The 17,997-nt window shown below is 41.5% G+C and overlaps 1 protein-coding gene across 4 annotated transcripts in view; it reads left to right on the top strand.

Annotated features, from left to right (window-relative positions):
• Nucleotides 1-563: 563 nt before the first annotated feature.
• Heatr5a (HEAT repeat containing 5A) overlaps nt 564-17,997 on the top strand; it is an 86,131-nt gene continuing 68,697 nt past the window's right edge. For 2 of the 4 annotated variants that reach the window (XM_029484724.1, XM_029484722.1), the window contains exons 1-10: nt 564-791; nt 3,081-3,292; nt 4,870-4,978; nt 5,783-5,932; nt 6,503-6,677; nt 9,498-9,658; nt 10,940-11,195; nt 12,139-12,294; nt 14,169-14,419; nt 16,933-17,044. In XM_029484724.1, the coding sequence (XP_029340584.1) occupies nt 666-791; nt 3,081-3,292; nt 4,870-4,978; nt 5,783-5,932; nt 6,503-6,677; nt 9,498-9,658; nt 10,940-11,195; nt 12,139-12,294; nt 14,169-14,419; nt 16,933-17,044 (1,708 nt within the window). In that variant the 5' untranslated portion in view covers nt 564-665. The remainder of the gene's footprint in view (nt 792-3,080; nt 3,293-4,869; nt 4,979-5,782; nt 5,933-6,502; nt 6,678-9,497; nt 9,659-10,939; nt 11,196-12,138; nt 12,295-14,168; nt 14,420-16,932; nt 17,045-17,997) is intronic. The other 2 variants (XM_029484723.1, XM_021178967.2) reach the window with 1 other exon arrangement.

The following is a 17,997-nucleotide window of genomic DNA, read 5'->3' as shown; positions in this document are numbered from 1 at the left end:
TTGTTCATGACTAAACTCGGATAAGATGACCCTGCTGGGGGAGAGGGGATGGCCTTAAACCCCCAGAGCTGCAAGTGGCTCTTTATTAGAAAAGAGCAGACACTCTGGAGGCCTGTACCAGAGACGTAGGGAAGTGGTCAGCTTCACTACAGGATTTCAGTAGTATGTCTAGATATTCGGTCACTTGTTAAATACCTGTGACACATTCAATACAAGGGTGTTTAGGATTCCATGAATGCTGAAAGTCTAACATAGGAGCTTATTAGCTGACCCTAAAACTAGGAGAATATAAGTGGATGATCACTTGGTTTTAGTGATTTGGTGTTTTTTTTGTTTTGTTTTGTTTTTGCCTGTTGACAGTCTGCCCTGTTTGGCCTGTCTGTCTTTTGGAAAATAGACTGGATGGGAAGGTGAATTTGGGTCAGCTAACTGGAGCTTACTCTTGGGACCTTCCTGGGGTTGTCCTGCAGCGGTTCTAAAGCTATACTTAGAGCTGTGCTTTTACTTCTCGTCGGAGTCTCCAGTATTCTCATGGCCTTCCTCTTCCTCACCTTTCACAGGTGTTCTTTCTCCATCGCAGGCTCGGTTCCTTAGGTGTGTGCATACACCTAAGGTGCATATACATGAGAAGATTGGTGACCAGCTAAGAGAATTTGCTGCAAGGAATGGAATTAGCTCACAGCTTGCTACTCAATGAAGAAGCATCCAATCAACTAGGTGACGTTCAGAAGGCTGAGTTTATTTTTGAGTGGTTGAGATACTTGGAGAAGCTCTTGCTAGCAACGAACAGGGTGGGTAACATTGCAAGAGCTGATTTTTTTTTTTTCTGTTATATGCCAGAAATGTTTGGTTCCATTTGTTTCTTTTCTTGCTTTGTCTATAGTCACCTATCAGTTTGTGAAAGGTAAAATTTTCTAAGATTAAGCAGTGAAATATGGTGGATTCCTTGTCCCTTCTGAAATGTCTCTTTTAATTTTACAAGTTCAAAAAAGCAGAAAGAAATCAGCCAAAATGGGCTGGAGAGATGGCTCAGCAGGGAAGAGCACTGACTGTTCTTCCGAAGGTCCTGAGTTCAAATCCCAGCAACCACATGGTGGCTCACAACCACTCATAATGAGATCTGACGCCCTCTTCTAGTGCATCTGAAGACAGCTACAGTGTACTTATCTATAATAATAAATAAATCTTTGGGCTGGAGCAAGCAGGGACTGAGTGGGGCTGACCAGAGTGAGCAGGGTTTGACCAGAGCGAGCAGAGGTCCTAAAAATTCAATTGCCAACAACCACATGAAGGCTCATAACCATCTTTACTGTTAGAGTGTAATCATATATGTAAAATAAATCAATAAATTTTTAAAAAAGAAATCAGCCAATATTTGTTTTATTACTTTAAACATACGTGTAACACTTGGACTGGGTATAGATCAACAGTAGTGTGCTGGCCAAGCTGGCATGAAACCTTGAGTTCAGACTCAAGTACTCTAAAGTCTGTCCATACATACATGCATACGTACATACATGCATACATACATATGTATGCACACACACACACCACTTACCCACAACCACATTGTGGGTCATCTTTATTATCTTTTGCATCTTGTATTTCTCCAAATATGTAAAGTTCTGATGTCCTGTGGTGCTAAACAATCCTGTTGGAATTTTATTTTCAAAAACTGTAAAAAGTATTAAGAGAATATGAATTGAAAAGCTCTTTTATAAGCATACCCCTTCTCGTAAAGCTCATGAAATAGATACAAAGAAAACTGAGTTCTCATACTGTGGGCCATCTAAAATGAGGATGTTTTATAGACTCACAGTGTGGTGTGTGATGCAAAAGGGATATGAACACACTGCACATGTGGAAACAGTGAACACACTGCATACCCAGCACACTCATGTACATGCACATGCCCCCAACACCACATGAATACATGCAAGATTTAATAAAAAACAAATGTTTGTTAATTTAAAAACTGATTTTAAATTAATTGAAGACCATTCTCATTCTGAAATAATTTGTTACCAGGCTCTGTAATATTAGAGATTTGATGAATTTGCTTACCTTCAAGAATTAAAAACTTAGCAGTGAAATATGGCTGAATCCTTGTCCTTCTGAAGTGTCTTTTAATTTTACATTAAAATTAGCTAGGTTTAGGGAAATAAGCTAAGATTAAGTTCTGGGCCTGAAGAGATGGCTCAGCTGTAAGAATACTGGCTGCTTTTCCAGAGGACCCAGATTTAATTCCCAGTATTCACATTGCAGTTTACAACTATATGACTCCAGTTCTAGGGGACCCTATGTCCTCTTCAGGCTGTGCCCTTGGGTGTACATGTGGTGCATACCAATATACATTAGACTTTTTTTTAAAGAAAAGGAAAAAAGTTAGTTTTTTTGAGACAGTTTCTCTGTGCTGTGTAGCCCTAGCTGTTCTGGAACTCTCTGTACACCAGGCTGGCCTCTGCTTCTTGAGTGCTGGGATTAAAGGCATCTGCCACCATGCTGAACTGGAGAAAGTTTTGTTTTGTTTTGTTTTGTTATTTTAAAGATAAAATTCTGTCTACTAATTGAACACAAACTAAATTGAGGAATTGAGGCCTCCGTGAGCCCCGAATGCCATTAGTGCTGTGGTGACTCCTTTTCAGAGCCCAGGTAAAGTAGAGCGGAACTGTTGGCATCTGCATGCATTCACTTCTATCAAAAGGAAACTGGGCTAGACTTAGGGAAAGACTTGGATAAGTCAGGAGGCTGCTGCAGGTCTATTCCGTGTTTTGGGTGTAGGCTGCCACCTTAATTGCTCACTTAAATGCGTGGGGGAGAGCTGGCTCAGTGAGAAGCTATAAAATCACACATCTGTGCGTCTTTCACGTAGACGTAGATGAAATGGATCTCTGTCTCTGCTAATGGACTGTAGTGTATTTCAGAGCTCCCTTTTAGTGACAGCAAAGTGAAGAACCACTTGTTAGCCCAGCACAGTGCCCGCGTCAGCAACTGTGAGCCCCAGTCAGAACAGTGCCGAGTATTCCTGGACAGTCCATACTGCGAGACTACAGGAGTTCCTCTGACTTCCTTCTTTGTAGGAGGACGTCAGGGAGAAGCAGAAGACTCTTGTTGGGCAGCTCCTGTCCTTACTGAACAGCTCCCCGGGACCCCCCACGCGAAAGCTCCTCGCTCAGAACCTGGCCATCCTTTATAGTATTGGAGACACATTCTCTGTTTATGAGACAATCGATAAATGTAATGATCTTATTCGGAGCAAAGATGACTCTCCAAGTTACCTTCCCACCAAACTGTAAGTTAAACAATTCAAAATATTGTTTCCTTGTATGGTTTTTCAAAAGTATATAAAGTTTGACAGTTGTTTTTGAAATTAAGCATAAATTAATTTTGTTTCAAGTTTTCTTTTTTTGCCTTTTGATTAATTGGTTGGTTGATTGATTGATTGATTGATTTTGAGGCAGGGTCTCTCTATGTAGTCCTGGCTGTCCTGGAACTTCCTATGTGGGTCAGGCTGGCCTTGAACTCACAGAGATCCGTCTGTGTCTGTCTCCTGAATTTTGGAATTAAAAGCATTTGCCACCACGCCCAGTTTGATTCAATTTCTAATCTTTTAAAAAATAAAATTTATCTGGGCGGTGGTAGCCACACCTTTAATTCCAGCACTTGGAAAACAAAGGCAGGCGAATTTCTGAATTTGAGGCCTGCCTGGTCTATAATGTGAGTTTCAGGACAGCTGGGCTACACAGAGAAACCCTGTTTCAAAAAACAAAAACAAACAAAAAAACCATTTTGCTACCAAGGAAATCCTTTTGAAAATATTTTAGTGGAGCTGGAGAGATGGCTCAGCAGTTAAGGTCCTTGTTGCTTTTACAGAAAACCTAGGTTCAGTTCTTAAAATCCGTATGTTGTCTCACAACTGCCAGTAACTCCAGGACCAGGAGATCCGGTGCCCTATTTTAATCTCCACAGGCACCAGGAATGCATATGATGCACATACATGCATACAGGCAAAACACTCGTACACATAAAATAATTCTTTAAAAGAAAATTTGGAAGCCAGGCGGTAGTGGCGCACGCCTTTAGTCCCAGCACTGGGGAGGCAAAGGCAGGCGGATTTCTGAGTTCTAGGCCAGCCTGGTCTACAAAGTGAGTTCCAGGACAGCCAGGGCTATACAGAGAAACCCTGTCTCGAAAAGCCAAAAAAAAAAAAAAATGGTGCCAAGAATATCTAACTCAGTAGTAGGAAGCGTGCCAGGAAGGCCCGGCACTAGGTAACAGTAAGATGGAACTGTCACTCACAGCCTAGCATTCACACAGGCCTTGGCTTCAATCCCCGATACTGTAATTCATAACCAGCACAACAAAAAGACTGATTAAGACACGGTCAGTCTAGCTTTGAGATTGAAAACATCTTCCTTAAGAATGTTTTCAGTTCTTCAGATTTTGTTTGTTCTTTTACTAAAGTCTTAGTAGTAAACTAAGACAGAAGAAAATACAGGTTAATGATAGATATTTCACCACAGTTCGAAGCCCTTCAAGGAGGTGGAGGAATGGCTCAGTGGTTAAGAGCATGAACCACTCTTCCAGAAGGCCTTAATTGGATGCCTAGCACCCATGGGCAGGCAGCTCACAATTGCCTTTAACTCCAGAGCCAGGGTGGGCACTATGCTCACATACACATATGCAGGCACACACATACCCACATAATTTCTTAAAATTTTAGTATCTGAAGATACTCTTCAAAATGTAAAAAGTACACCCATGAGAATAGCAGAAGTTTTAATAGTCACGTTTACATAGTCTCATGAATTTTATGCCCTGCCCCCTGTTTTGGTCATGACATCTTTTCTAATTTAAGTGTTGTTTCAGTGCTGCTGTGGTGTGCTTGGGTTCCTTGTACAAGAAATTGGGTAGAATCCTGGCTAACAGCTTCACTGACACTGTGGCGAATATTCTTAAAGCTATGAAGAGTGCAGAGGTATGTACAACTGAAGAATAGCATGGCAGCATTTTATGTGTTCTTATGTCTGGAGTTAATGAAAAGTTTATATTTTTTAGCATGCAAAGTATCTGTGTGACTTTATCTATCAATTATATGTCTAGAACATGTCCAATACCTGGGAAATAGATTAGTTATTGTCCTAGCATTGGAAAGGAGTAAGCACTGTGTAGTTAGAGGGAAGAGCAGGTACCTTTGTGGAGTTGTGTGTGTATGTGCGTGTGTGTGTGTGTGTGTGTGTGTGTGTTAGAGTTATTTTTTATTTTATGTGTTTTTGTCTTTTGCCTGCATGTGTGTATGTGCACTACAAGCATGCCTGGGGCTCCTTAGAGGCAGAAGAGGGCATCGGATCCCCTGAAATGAGTTACAGATGATTGTGCGCTGCTTTGTGACTACTGGGAACGGAACCTGGGTCCTCTGCTAGAGCAGTCAGTGCTCTTAACAGATGAGCCAACTCTCCAGCCCTTGTTTTTTGGTGGTGAGATTGAATGTGGAGCCTGGTTAGACAAGTGCTCTCACTGAGGTACAGCTATAGCTCGGGTCTGAGCCTCACAGAGTGCTGGGATATAATATGTACAGATAGTACTCTGTGTTGAGGTTTAATATGTACAGACAACACTTTTACATAGGGAGTTGAATGATCAGGGTTTCTTGATGTCAGAATAAGTTGGGGAGTATATGAAGAAACCTGAATTTTCTTAAATGGGAAATAAACAGTGTTTAGTGCTGTTCTTTGTGTAGACGTCCACGTTATTCTTTACATTATTCTTTTCTTTTTGGCAGTCTCAAGGCCGCTATGAGATCATGCTGAGTCTGCAGAGTATACTGACTGGGCTGGGTGCTGCTGCTGCACCGTGCCACAGGGATGTTTACAAGGCTGCCCGGTCCTGCTTAACAGACAGATGCATGGCTGTCCGATGTGCTGCCGCCAAGGTAAAATGGTCTAGTTGCCATTTCCCTAAACCATGTACAGAGGGAGTGAAGTCCTCTCCACAGGATGTTAGAAGTGCAACCCTAGAAATCAGCTCAGGGGGGCTCCACATGCTGATGTGAGGAGCCAGAGGCCAGAAAAAGAAGGTCAAGCTTCCACACTGACCAATGCATTCTGTTTCCTGTACGTCCTCTCCGTATCTGTGTGAACCAAAATGTGTATGTTTAAGTTTATTATATTGTTCCTGGTTTTTTAATTGTCCTTGACATAGTTGACTGAGCAGAACAGTGAAGTCACTTGTTACTGCTTGAATTATTCTCATTGTTGCTCATATTTAACAGGTCGACTATTAAAGGACTTTTTTTTTTAATGTGCTTCTGGAAATTAGAAGGGGGTTGTCCTCTCACCTCTTTTGTAATTATATATATGAATTTTAATAGTTCTTGGTTATTCCTGTCAACATAGAAAATACTATGAAGTTGTAGCGGCTATTATATTTCTACAACTTACACAGATCTGAACCTGACATTTTTATTTTGTCTCTTCATTAATTTGTGTGTTCATTTGCATAGTGTCTTCTTGAACTCCAGAATGAGGCCATCTTTATGTGGAGCACAGACCTGGACAGTGTGGCCACACTATGTTTTAAGTCCTTTGAAGGTTCCAATTATGACGTGCGGATATCAGTTTCAAAACTGTTGGGTACAGTGTTGGCTAAAGCTGTAACTGCTAAGCATCCAGGAGCAGGTAAAGTTATTTATTTTCAGAGTGACTTCCTTAACTTACTCTCCTGCATTGTAACATTGCAGCTACCCATTCTTAATTTTTGAGAAGCAGTTGTAGTTCACAAACATTGTTACATTGTTATAGGTCCTAAGATACCGTTTTCAAACAATTAGGACAGAACCCAAACAATTCTAGAAGTACTGTGCTTTATTCAGTTATTGTCTTTTATAAAAAAGAGTTTTGGCCAGGCAGTGGTAGCATGTACTTTAATCCCAGCACTTGGAGGCAGAGGCAGATGCAGGGGCAGGGGTAGGGGCAAAGGGGCAGAGGGGCAGAGGCAGAGAGGCAGAGGCAGAGAGGCACAGAGCAGAGAGGCAAAGAGGCAGAGGCAGAGGCAGAGGCAGAGGGATCTTTGTGAGTTTGAGACCAGCAGAGGGGCAGAGGGGCAGAGGGGGAGAGGCAGAGAGGCACAGAAGCAAAGAGGCAAAGAGGCAGAGGAATCTTTGTGAGTTTGAGACCAGCCTGGGCTACAGAGTGAGTTCCAGGACAGTCAGGAATACACAGAGAAATCCTGTCTGAAACAAAACTAACAACAACAAAAAGAATTTCAAAGTAATTGTGTTACTCAATAAGACATAAGGCCTAAAATTTTTAAGTTATTTTAAGACTGTCTTATTTTATTTGGCTTTTTTTCTAGATTGGTTACACAGCACACCTGATGTTTCAAAGAGATGTTTGGAATTTATTCTGTTTGGGCAATTTATTTTTATTCTCTCTATATTCTCTTAAGTAGTAAACAAGGATGGGTATGTTTTAAAACAAAGTTTTAATTTATAGTGTATGTAAGACACTGATGAACAATTGAAAACTTTATCATTCTATCTTCAGTGATAAAAAACTCAAACAAATAGATCCTGACTCCGATATCCTCAGATCAGAAGGCAAGAGCTGAGCAGTTTAAGATGGACAGAATCCTAAGGCCCACCTAATTTAATCTCAACTCTCACTGTAAGAGATCAATATTGGCCCAGGACTCCCAAGACCAAGTTCTCAACACATAGAATTATTTGCCCCAGAGAGACAGAAGGCAGGGTGTAAGAGTCAAAGGCAGGAGATAGAGGATGAGGGAGAAGGGGAGAGAACAGGAGAGGAGTAGGGGTATTTGTCTCAGAGGACAAAGGACTGCCTCTGGATAGAGAGAAGACAGGTTTGGCACATAGGAAAATGGTGGTTTATAAAGGTACAAGGGGAAACCCCAAGTTAGGATGGGGCATTTAATTTTAATTGGCATGTTAATTAGCTGAGCCAAGGGGGGCTTTTGTTGGCTGGACTTTAATAGTTTGATAGCTGGACCTTGGTAGTCAGCTTCAGGGATAAGAAGTGGCTAGGTAAGGGAATAGAATTGGTAGCTAGCTTTAGGAATGTAATCTAATTGGTTTTAGCAAGGCAGAGGGGGTGGGGGGCGGACAAGGCCTGCCAGACCATGTTTGCCACCCTCGGGCTGGGTTAGGTTCCCTTCCCTTACTTTTTCAAGCACTCCATATAATTTGTGTGTACATTATTTGAAAACATTATTATAGAAGTAATTCATTATTCTATAGAGGAAGAGCCTACAGTTTCTCTAAAACGTTGCTCCTCAGCTAGGGTTGAGAGAGAACAGAAGTGCCACCGTGTTAAAACCACATGGGAAGCAGTAGCAGAGCTTTAGGTAGTCTTCTCATTCTCCACAGGAGACCCACGGGCAGCACAGGGAGATTTTCCCCCATGGCTTTTTCCTAGTCTTGTGATTCACTCAGACATTCGTATTTGGAGAGGGTCAAGCAGCCTATGCTGGGAAGAAGACACATATGTGTGTGTGTGCTCATGTGTACACACACACCAGAAAAAAAAATTACATTTAAGAGGTAACAATCTTAAAGTCACCGAAGAAATTGAGATTAGAACAAATTTTTATTCAAACTCTTTTAAAAATATTACACAGATTGTTCTTCGCACTAGAATACGGGTAGAGTAAAGAACACAGTGGACAACTACATTTTAAAAGTGCTTATTGAATTTCCTCGGTTTCCATTGTTATGTCTCCCTTTTCATTTCTGATTTTGTTCATTTGGATACTGTCCCTGTGCCCTCTGGTTAGTCTGGCTAAGGGTTTATCTATCTTGTTGATTTTCTCAAAGAACCAGCTCCTGATTTTGTTAATTCTTTGTATAGTTCTTTTTGTTTCTATTTGGTTGATTTCAGTCCTGAGTTTATTTCCTGCCATCCATGAAGGCACTTAGGGCTCCTTTTCACTTGAAGGCTAGGGATTGAACCTACAGCTCTGTGTTCTAGGTAAGCAATATGTCACATAGCTACATCCTCAGCTCTCCCAGGGTTCATCCGGATGGACTATTAAATCATCTTGTGACTTCTTTTGTATATTAATATACAGAATTCCTGTGAATTTTACATTACATTTGGATTTTTAGTTTTTCTGTCAATATGCTTGCTTTTGGCAAATAGAGACCATGTATAAATGAGGCTCAGCAGCAGAGCATATACTTAGGTTGGTCAGGTCTCCAGCAAAAAAATAAATAAATAAAAAGATTGTGCATTAAAATTAAGTCTGTACACTGAACCACCACCCAGGCAGCATACACCAGCTGATATGAGGCCCCCAACACATACACAGCAGAGGACTTCCGGGTCTGGGTTCAGTCAGAGAAGATGCACCTAACCCTTGAGAGACTTGGGGTCCCAGGGAGTGGGGAGGTCTGGTGGAGTGGGGGTGGGAGCATCCAAATTCTCTTTAGAAACATTAAGTGTGTACACTATGAATTGCTGTTTTGTTCTTTGTCTTAGCAGGCTCAAAGCAGAGTGCTCGCAGAGTGTCACTGGGGGAAGCGCTGGAACTGCTGGGAGCAGGGTTTCTGCGTGGGAGTTCAGGATTCCTCCGAGCCAGTGGAGATATGCTGAAAGGAAACAGTTCAGTCAGCAGAGACGTTCGAGTTGGAGTTACTCAGGTCTGAGTCAGAACTCAGTCACCCACGTGTCATTCCCACTGGCTCTAGTCACAGTTTTAGGATCTGACTCCACAGTGTGAAGTTGCTGATTCTGTTTATAAATATCTATGGTGAATCTAAAACAGTTTTAAAACAAGGCTACAAATTAAGAGCCTTTTATAACCCAAACGTGGTTTTAATTTTTAGTAATGGGTTTTACTTAGTTCCTTTAAACCAGTCATTTTTTCTCTCCTGTGCTGTCTGTCATGTTATTTCACGGCTTATCGTGTCTTCCACTGTGATTGTGAACTCTTATGCAGCGCAACGTAATACCTGTACATATTACTTAATGTGTCAAGATAGCGTACGATTTTAACTCCTCCAAAAGATCATGGCATACAACCTGTGTGTTTGCTGTGTAATTGTCTGTCCTAAACACAGATTTTAAAAGCTAAACTCTTGGGAAGGTTTCTGAGACTACAGCACTACGAAGGCCACACTGCAGCCTTAACCCACACCAGCTTCTTGCTAGGTGTTGTGATTCAGCACAGACTGCTTTAGAACAATCCTGCTGGGCTGCACTGGACTGGAGATGAAGATCTCTCCTGTCTACATCCTTAAAATTTACGAAGTCCAGCCAAAAAATGAAGTCAGTGCGTGCTGAAGATTTTAAGTGAACAATTTAAAATAAAATAAAAATCTCTGCACCCCCTGATGACTGGTGCTGTGTGACTAGATCATGACACGAGAGCTCTCCAGTGTAGCTGGAAACTGTTCCCATGTATTCTGTTTCGTATTGGTTGAGAAGACTGCTTGACTTTGTATCTGGGGTAAGACAAGCTATTAGCATTTGTGGAAATAAAGAGCAATAACTCATCTCGGGGAACTTCCCTAAGGTGTCTAAAACAGTCCTTTGGAGTCACGGGATAGGAGTGTAGCTCATTAAAGGTGTCCGTGTGTTTGAGTTCAGCTTGCTTGTTCATGAGGACAAGTACCTTAAAGCTTTTATTTCCAGAAGCCAGGGACACATTTTACAAGTTATCTGGCACTAGCTCTCTACTGAACATTTGCAGATCCGGGCCACAGTAGAATAGAGGCACAGCAGAGGTGGGCAGAGGTGGAATCTGCACTCAGAGACTGGAACTCCACACACACCTAGTGCTGCACTAGCCTGGATCAAGTGACTGAGTCTAGGGAGGATGCAGGGTGGAGTAGAAATTCTACGGATTTCTGTAAACAAAAAAGATGTTGATTTGCAACTGAAATAATCAAATTTTGAAGATGAATTTGCTTTCTTTTTAGGCTTACGTGGTATTTGTCTCAACATTAGGAGGAGCGTGGCTAGAGAAGAATCTGGCTGCCTTTCTTTCCCACATCCTAAGCCTTGTATCACAGTCGAATCCTAAAGCCACACAGACGCAGATTGACGCCGTCTGCTGTCGCCGCTGTGTCTCATTCATTCTTCGAGCGACTCTAGGAGGCCTGCTTGGAGAGAAGGCTCAGATAGCTGCTGCAAAGGAGATCTGCCAGGCCATCTGGAGGCTAAAGAAAGTTATGGGTACGGATCTACTAAAACAGTCTGCATTACTAGTGTCAGGAACCACCCTTGAAAAGCAATGTTTCTGTATTACTATATAGTTTTAAAACACTTTTTAAAAACAACTTTTATTCACGTGTACGTATCTCCATGTTCTGTATCTACACACATGTATGTTGAGTGCCTTAGCTCAGGCTAGTTCATCAGCTCCTCTGCAGCATCATGGGTGCTAGGAATCAGGTCCTCTGGAAGGGCAGAAAGTGCTTCTAACCACTCAAGCACACCTCTAGTCCCATAACACAAATCTTAAAGGCTGGTTCTAACAGTTCTTAGAATTCTTGTTAAGGTTCCTATACTACTTAAGATGACTGAGTTTCTAAACAGACTGTTTCAGGTTATGTATTGTCCTTCTCTGATCACCCTGAGTTTTCTTACTTGATACCGGCTAAAAGGTAGGGAGGTGGTGTCTTGAGTTTTCTTTGTGAGTAACAAGGGATCTGACCATGTTGTGTGAATTGAATCTTACTTCAGGGGCTGGAGAATTGGCTCCGTGGTTAGAGTACTTGTTGCTCTGGAAGAGGACCTGGGTTTGATTCCCAGCACCTACGCGGTGACTCATAACTGTCTGTAATTTCAGTCCCAAGGAATCTGACACCTTCATCCGACCTCCTCAAGGACCAGGCACACATGTTTTGTGCATACACACATGCAGGCAAAATGCTCATACACATAATTTTCTAAAATTATTTTTCAAGCTATCTATTCATTCAAACTCAGTCTGTCGTTTATGTGATTGCCCATTTAAACATCCCACTGACCTCCCCAGGGGTTTTTTTCTACCTACTGACCAAGTGGATGTACTGTGTTGTTCACTCTGGCCTTATGCTTTTCTGCTCCTGACACTGAGTTCCTATAATGTGTGTTTATAAAAGTGATGCATAAGTTGTTCCTGTGTTTCTGGCAGATGCCGTATTGAGTGATGGTAATTTGGAAACCCGTCTCAGTTCCGCGGATGTAGCCGCCAGCCAGCATGTGCTCGTTTGTGCATCACAAGAACTTGGAAATCTCATCCACAGTCTTGGCACTACAGCTGCCCCTTTGCTCCAGGATTCCAGCACAGGTAGATCTGTTGTTTGTGACCGTCTCAGTTCTACATTTCACTTGTCCTGGAGGAAGGAAATGTCTGTGATGTAAACAAGCTGGAGTTTACTTACAACTGTGAAACCACTGGAGACTCATTAGATGTTTCATGGAAGCTTATAGTCAAGATTATTTTAAAATATAGATGTCTTTGAAGGCTGGAGGGACGGCTCAGTGGTTAAGAGCACATGCTGCTCTTCCTGGGGACCTGAGCTTGGCTATCAGAGATTATATCAGGCTGTTTAGCTGCACCAGTAACGAGTTCCAAGGGATCTAATGCCCTCTTCTTGCCTCTGAGGGCACATGTGCGCGCACACACACACACACCTTAAAGAGAGGAGAGGGCTTTCTGGGTTTTTGGATCTGGTGGTTTGTTTGCTATTTTCCCCTTTTATAAAAAGGTTCTGTGGCAAGGTGTGGCAAGATGCACACTTTTAGTCTCAGCACTCAGAGGGCAATGGCTACATAGTGAGATCCCATCCTTACAAAAACAATTAGAAAGCTCTTTTGTAATTCTGTCCTCATTTCTCTTTCTGAACTGTAATGGAAAACTTGCAGAGAAGTACGCCTGGATTTCTCTCCCTGCAGTGAAACACCACTATCGGTGGACTAGATGCAGTCCGTTCCTCAGGGGTTTTTAAAGCCATCTTTATTTCTTTTGGAAAATAATTTTCTGCCTATTAGAGTAATTTATCAGCATTGTGATATCTTCAGATAGCACAAAGCTTCCTCCTTGAAAATATGCTCCTCGGTGGTTTTGCAAGTTCACAGTTTTGACTACCACCCTGCTTACTGAGGGTGTTTGTATCAGAGGAGTATCATCAGGGGTGTCATCAGCGACCATGTCTGCCTGTCCTTCCCAGAAGACATGGCTACTCTTGTGCTCTCCACTGTCAGTTTACCGCTTAGGCCGCGTCGGGTCAGTGAGGTTACTAAGATGTGGTCTGTAGTGGCTAGTTCCTTTTTGTTTTCTTGTCTGTGGCTTGGCTTTCTGTCATGCTTCCTACTTACTGAGTACCTTTGTGTTTATGTCATTTATATGTTTGTAAGCCCTTTAAATTTCTGTAGCAGTTGGCAGGAAACTTACATGTCTCAACAAAGGTCTGTCTTGAATCAATAAATAGAAACTTTTTTACTGATCACTGTATTCTAACATGTTGTTAGTGGGTTAGACCACTGAAGTCCTGGCACAACCTTGGTTTTAGAATTTGCTCTAAGATAAAAGCCGTTCAGTAGATAAGAAGTATATTACCATTCCTATAATGTGCTAGAGAGATTTTTCTACAGGAGCAGTAAGCTGGAAAGATGACTGGGAGGTTAAGAGCACAAGCGCAAGTTCTATCCCCAGCACGCCCATCAGGCAGCTCGGAACTGCCTGGAATCCAGCTCTGGGGGTCCAGTGCTTCTGTCCTCTGTGGGCGTCTGTACTCACATGCACAGACACATAAGTAAAATGAATTACAATCATCTTTCTTTTAAAAAGGGGTTAGGACAAGGTATGACTTTTTAACGGTGGTTTTCTCTTGTAGTAGCAATTGTAGTTCCTAATAGCATGCTTAATTAATTACTAATGATCTCAAGGTAAAATACAAAAATCACTAGAAATAAAATTTTTCTTTTGTGTATTAACATAGCTTAAGTTAATTTTCATGAGATAATGCTAGAAGAGATCTCTACGTTGAAAACCAAAAAACAATTTAGTTATATCTCAGTTCTTTCATTATAGTCCGGCTTCTCATAGAAGTAGTATATTTTATAACAGGTGACTGCCCATTGTATTGACTGTCTTATGTCTGAAATGAGTTCTGAGTTCCGTCTGGACACACGAGCCGTTTGCTTTCCTCTGTCCTGCAGGCCTTCTGGACAGCGTCATCTCAGTGGTTCTGCACCCCAGCATTTCTGTTCGCCTGGCTGCAGCCTGGTGCTTGCACTGCATTGCGGGGGCCTTGCCGTCCTACCTGACACCTCTCTTAGATCGTTGCCTAGAACGGCTTTCGATACTCAAGTCTTCACCAGAAGCAGTGACTGGCTTTAGTTTTGCTGTGGCGGCCTTGCTCGGTTCAGTGACACACTGTCCTTTGGGAATTCCTCATGGAAAGGGCAAGGTAATGATTTCATTCTCTGTGATGTTGAAGGTTTTGTGGAATGGGTTGCTGGTGGTATGGCACCCAGTGAAAGCCCCATGGGACTGCAGCATGTCTCCTGGGTAGTCTGTGTCGAACACTAGCCACACAGTCTCTGAGAAATGATGGTTGCCCTCACTTTCCTCAGGGAGTGCTTCCTGGGCTATGACTCACAGATGGAGTCATGCTTAGTGTGCTCTGACTCCAGTACTGGGGTGGGGAAGGGTACTTCCTGGGCTTTTCCTCGAAGGCTCTCTATGGGATAACAGAATTTGCAGGGTATCTAGCCTTGCCACGTAAGTCTATTTAAAAATCACACTGCATACTCTGGTTTCTCCTTATAGTATGTATATTTTTTTGCCTTTTAAAATACCATTATAATCTTGGCTGCAATCTGCCTTTAAGCCCATTTCTTTGAGGGTCAGGAGTTGGAGAGTGGCCTGGACTACTTAGTAGAACTCTGTGCCAAAAAAAAAAAAAAAAAAAATCGAAGGACAATTGAACTTATGAAAAAGCCTGAGTGTCATTTAATCAACTTACAGTTCTTGTCAATATTGGTGGAGTTACTTCTGAATTAGTTTACATTAATTGTATAAAATGGATAAATAATGTATTTATGAGCTGAGATTTTCTACATAAGAAAAAGGAGAGCTATAATTATAGAATTAAGAAAGTTAAATAAGCCAGGCGGTGGTGGTGCATGCCTTTAATCCCAGCACTCGGAAGGCAGAGACAGGCGGATTTCTGAATTTGAGGCCAGCGTGGTCTACAAAGTAAGTGCCAGGACAGCCAGGGCTACACAGAGAAACCCTGTCTCGAAAAAAACCAAAAGAAAGAAAGAAAGAAAGAAAGAAAGAAAGAAAGAAAGAAAGAAAGAAAGAAAGAAAGAAAGAAAGAAAGAAAGTTAAATAAAAGCCCATATGTTAAGATGAAATTATCACTATGAACTCAATTTTATTTCTTTCAAAATAAATACTACGGCCTCATTCTTTCTACTAAAAATGACTAGAAGCATTAATTAGCCAGTAATAGAGAATATCCTAATGATGATCCTGAGACTCTAAATGCCTTTCCCTACTCCCCCCCCAAAAGAAATCAGGGTTCAATCAAGGAGTTATATGTACAACTTTATAATATATCCTCTACAAAAATGTCAAAAATCCAAATATCTTTATATTATCAGTGTCGTAATAAACCGATTGACAAGTTGAGGAAGTCCCTTGGTTTTGTTTGTTTGTTTGCTTGTTTCAATCTTACTTGTGTAAGTATTTTGCATGAGTATATGTATGTATGTGTACTTCATACATGCCTGGTTCCCATGAAACTGGAATCACAGATAATTGTGAGTCACCACGTGAGTGCTGAGAACTGAAATGCGTCCTCCACAAGAGCAGCAAGTGCTCTTCTCTTAACTGCTGAGCCATTTCTCCTTCCCTGCCACCCTTTCAGTTATAGTCAGAGCTAACACGTTGTCATTGTGTGTGTGTATTAAGTTTGTCCTCACCTCTCCTTAATTCTGACCCCTCACATATGAAATTTCATCTGAGAAGATGCCCTCTTGTCCTGATGTGACTGTCCTGGTTGTTTCATTCTTTCTTTTTCTGTTAACTCTGTAAGCTGCGGTTAGCAGCGCTGCCTCCTTTAGGAACTGTCTCTGCGGCTCCTACAGCCTGTCATCTATCCGAAGGTGCTTGGTGACACGTGCTTTCTCAGATTCGATGCATTCCTCCTGGCCTTTGAACTCTATAAACACAGGATGCAAACATTTGAAAGGGCTGGTTATTTCTCTGTTGTTTACACCATCTATTTGAGAGACTTTAAAAATGTAACATATTATAGAATCCTGCTTCACTGCTTTTGGGAAGACCTTTATGAACCCTTAAGGTTTGTATATCGAATTTTATAAAGGGAAACTCCAATAATGAAACTTTTTCTGGTGATTCTGACCTAAAAGGTAATTGCTTAAAGCAAAGTAAATAAATTCTGGACGGCTACAATTTGAGTAACCTTACAGTGTTGTCACTTGTGCTTCATAAAGAATTGTGCCTGTCTGTGTTCCTTTTAATCATCTGGTTTTTAACCTTGAAAACTTAATTGTTTATAATTTCTTTTTTTAAATTTTTTTATTAGGTATTTTCCTCATTTACATTTCCAATGCTATCCCAAAAGTCCCCCATACCCACCCACCCCCCACTCCCCTACCCACCCACTCCCCCTTTTTGGCCCTGGCGTTCCCCTGTACTGGGGCATATAAAGTTTGCATGTCCAATGGGCCTCACTTTCCAGTGATGGCCGACTAGGCCATCTTTTGATACATATGCAGCTAGTGTTTATAATTTCTTGTGTGATAACGCCCTATCACATAGCCCGCATAATTGGCCATGGTTGTAATTTATTATATGTAAGAACAAGTCTTCCTGGAGATTGTAATTAGTTTCTTTCACCTGACTTAATTTATAAGCTGATTTTTATTGCTTTGTTCTGTATACATGCAGATTATCATGACAATAGCAGAGGATTTGCTGTGTTCTGCTGCTCAAAACAGCCGCCTGTCACTTCAGCGCACACAAGCGGGATGGCTGTTGGTTGCTGCTCTCATGACGCTAGGTAACAGTTCCTTGGAGGGTTTTTCCATAATAATGAAATAATTGTGCTTCTGGATCGAAAGGTTGCTGTTAGTGTGTATCAGAATTTAAATAACCACTAAAACATTTTTCTTATATTGGTTTTAAGAAGATATCCTGGCAAGCAAGCCTTTGATCCTGGTACTCAGGAGGCAGAGACAGACAGCTCTCTGAGTTCAAGGGCAGCCATGGCTGTCTCAGAGAACACCACCAAAAGATACCCTGACACAACCCAGTCACTTCAGCCCAGAAGTTCAACATCAACCTGGGTGACATAGGGTTGTCTTGTCTCCAACACACAAGAAGCCAAATGAACATTTACTAACTTTACTCCCTAAAAGTATTTGCAGTATCTGCTGGTTTCTCTTCTGAACTCATTCATAAGCCATAAGTAGAATAAACACATCTGATCATTTTTCAAGCTTAAAATCATTCAGACATGTCCTAAAATCATTCACGTCCATCTTTATAAGTTTTCTGCAGTTATAAGGATAGGCAAGAAACCCTCTCATTGCCTGGCAAATCCACCTCTGTAGCTGTTTTTAGATTCCTGACATCTAGTGAGGTTCTATGCAGTATTAAAGGAAATGGACCTTACTTAAGTTGTTTATAAAAATAAAAAAAATAAAAAATCAGTAATTGTTCTGTGGGCGTGGCTACTTACACCCAGTAACTGTGAGACTTTAAATATTACTACTTTATCACAATTGTATTTTAAATTTCTTCTTTTCATTAGTAGAAGGTTATAAAACAACTGGTAAATTTAGTTAATGAGTCATTGTGGATAGAAAGCCATTTGATATAAAAAGAACTTACATAAGTGGGTTTTTTTGGTTTTTCAAGACAGGGTTTCTCTGTGTAGCCTTGGCTGTCCTGGAACTCACTCTGTAGACCAGGCTGGCCTCGAACTCAGAAATCTGCCTGCCTCTGCCTCCC

Source organism: Mus caroli, chromosome 12 (genome assembly GCF_900094665.2).
Source record: "Mus caroli chromosome 12, CAROLI_EIJ_v1.1, whole genome shotgun sequence".
Classification (NCBI taxonomy): domain Eukaryota; kingdom Metazoa; phylum Chordata; class Mammalia; order Rodentia; family Muridae; genus Mus; species Mus caroli.
The sequence above is the reverse complement of the archived record's forward strand: the minus strand, read 5'-3'. Positions and strand labels throughout refer to the sequence as shown.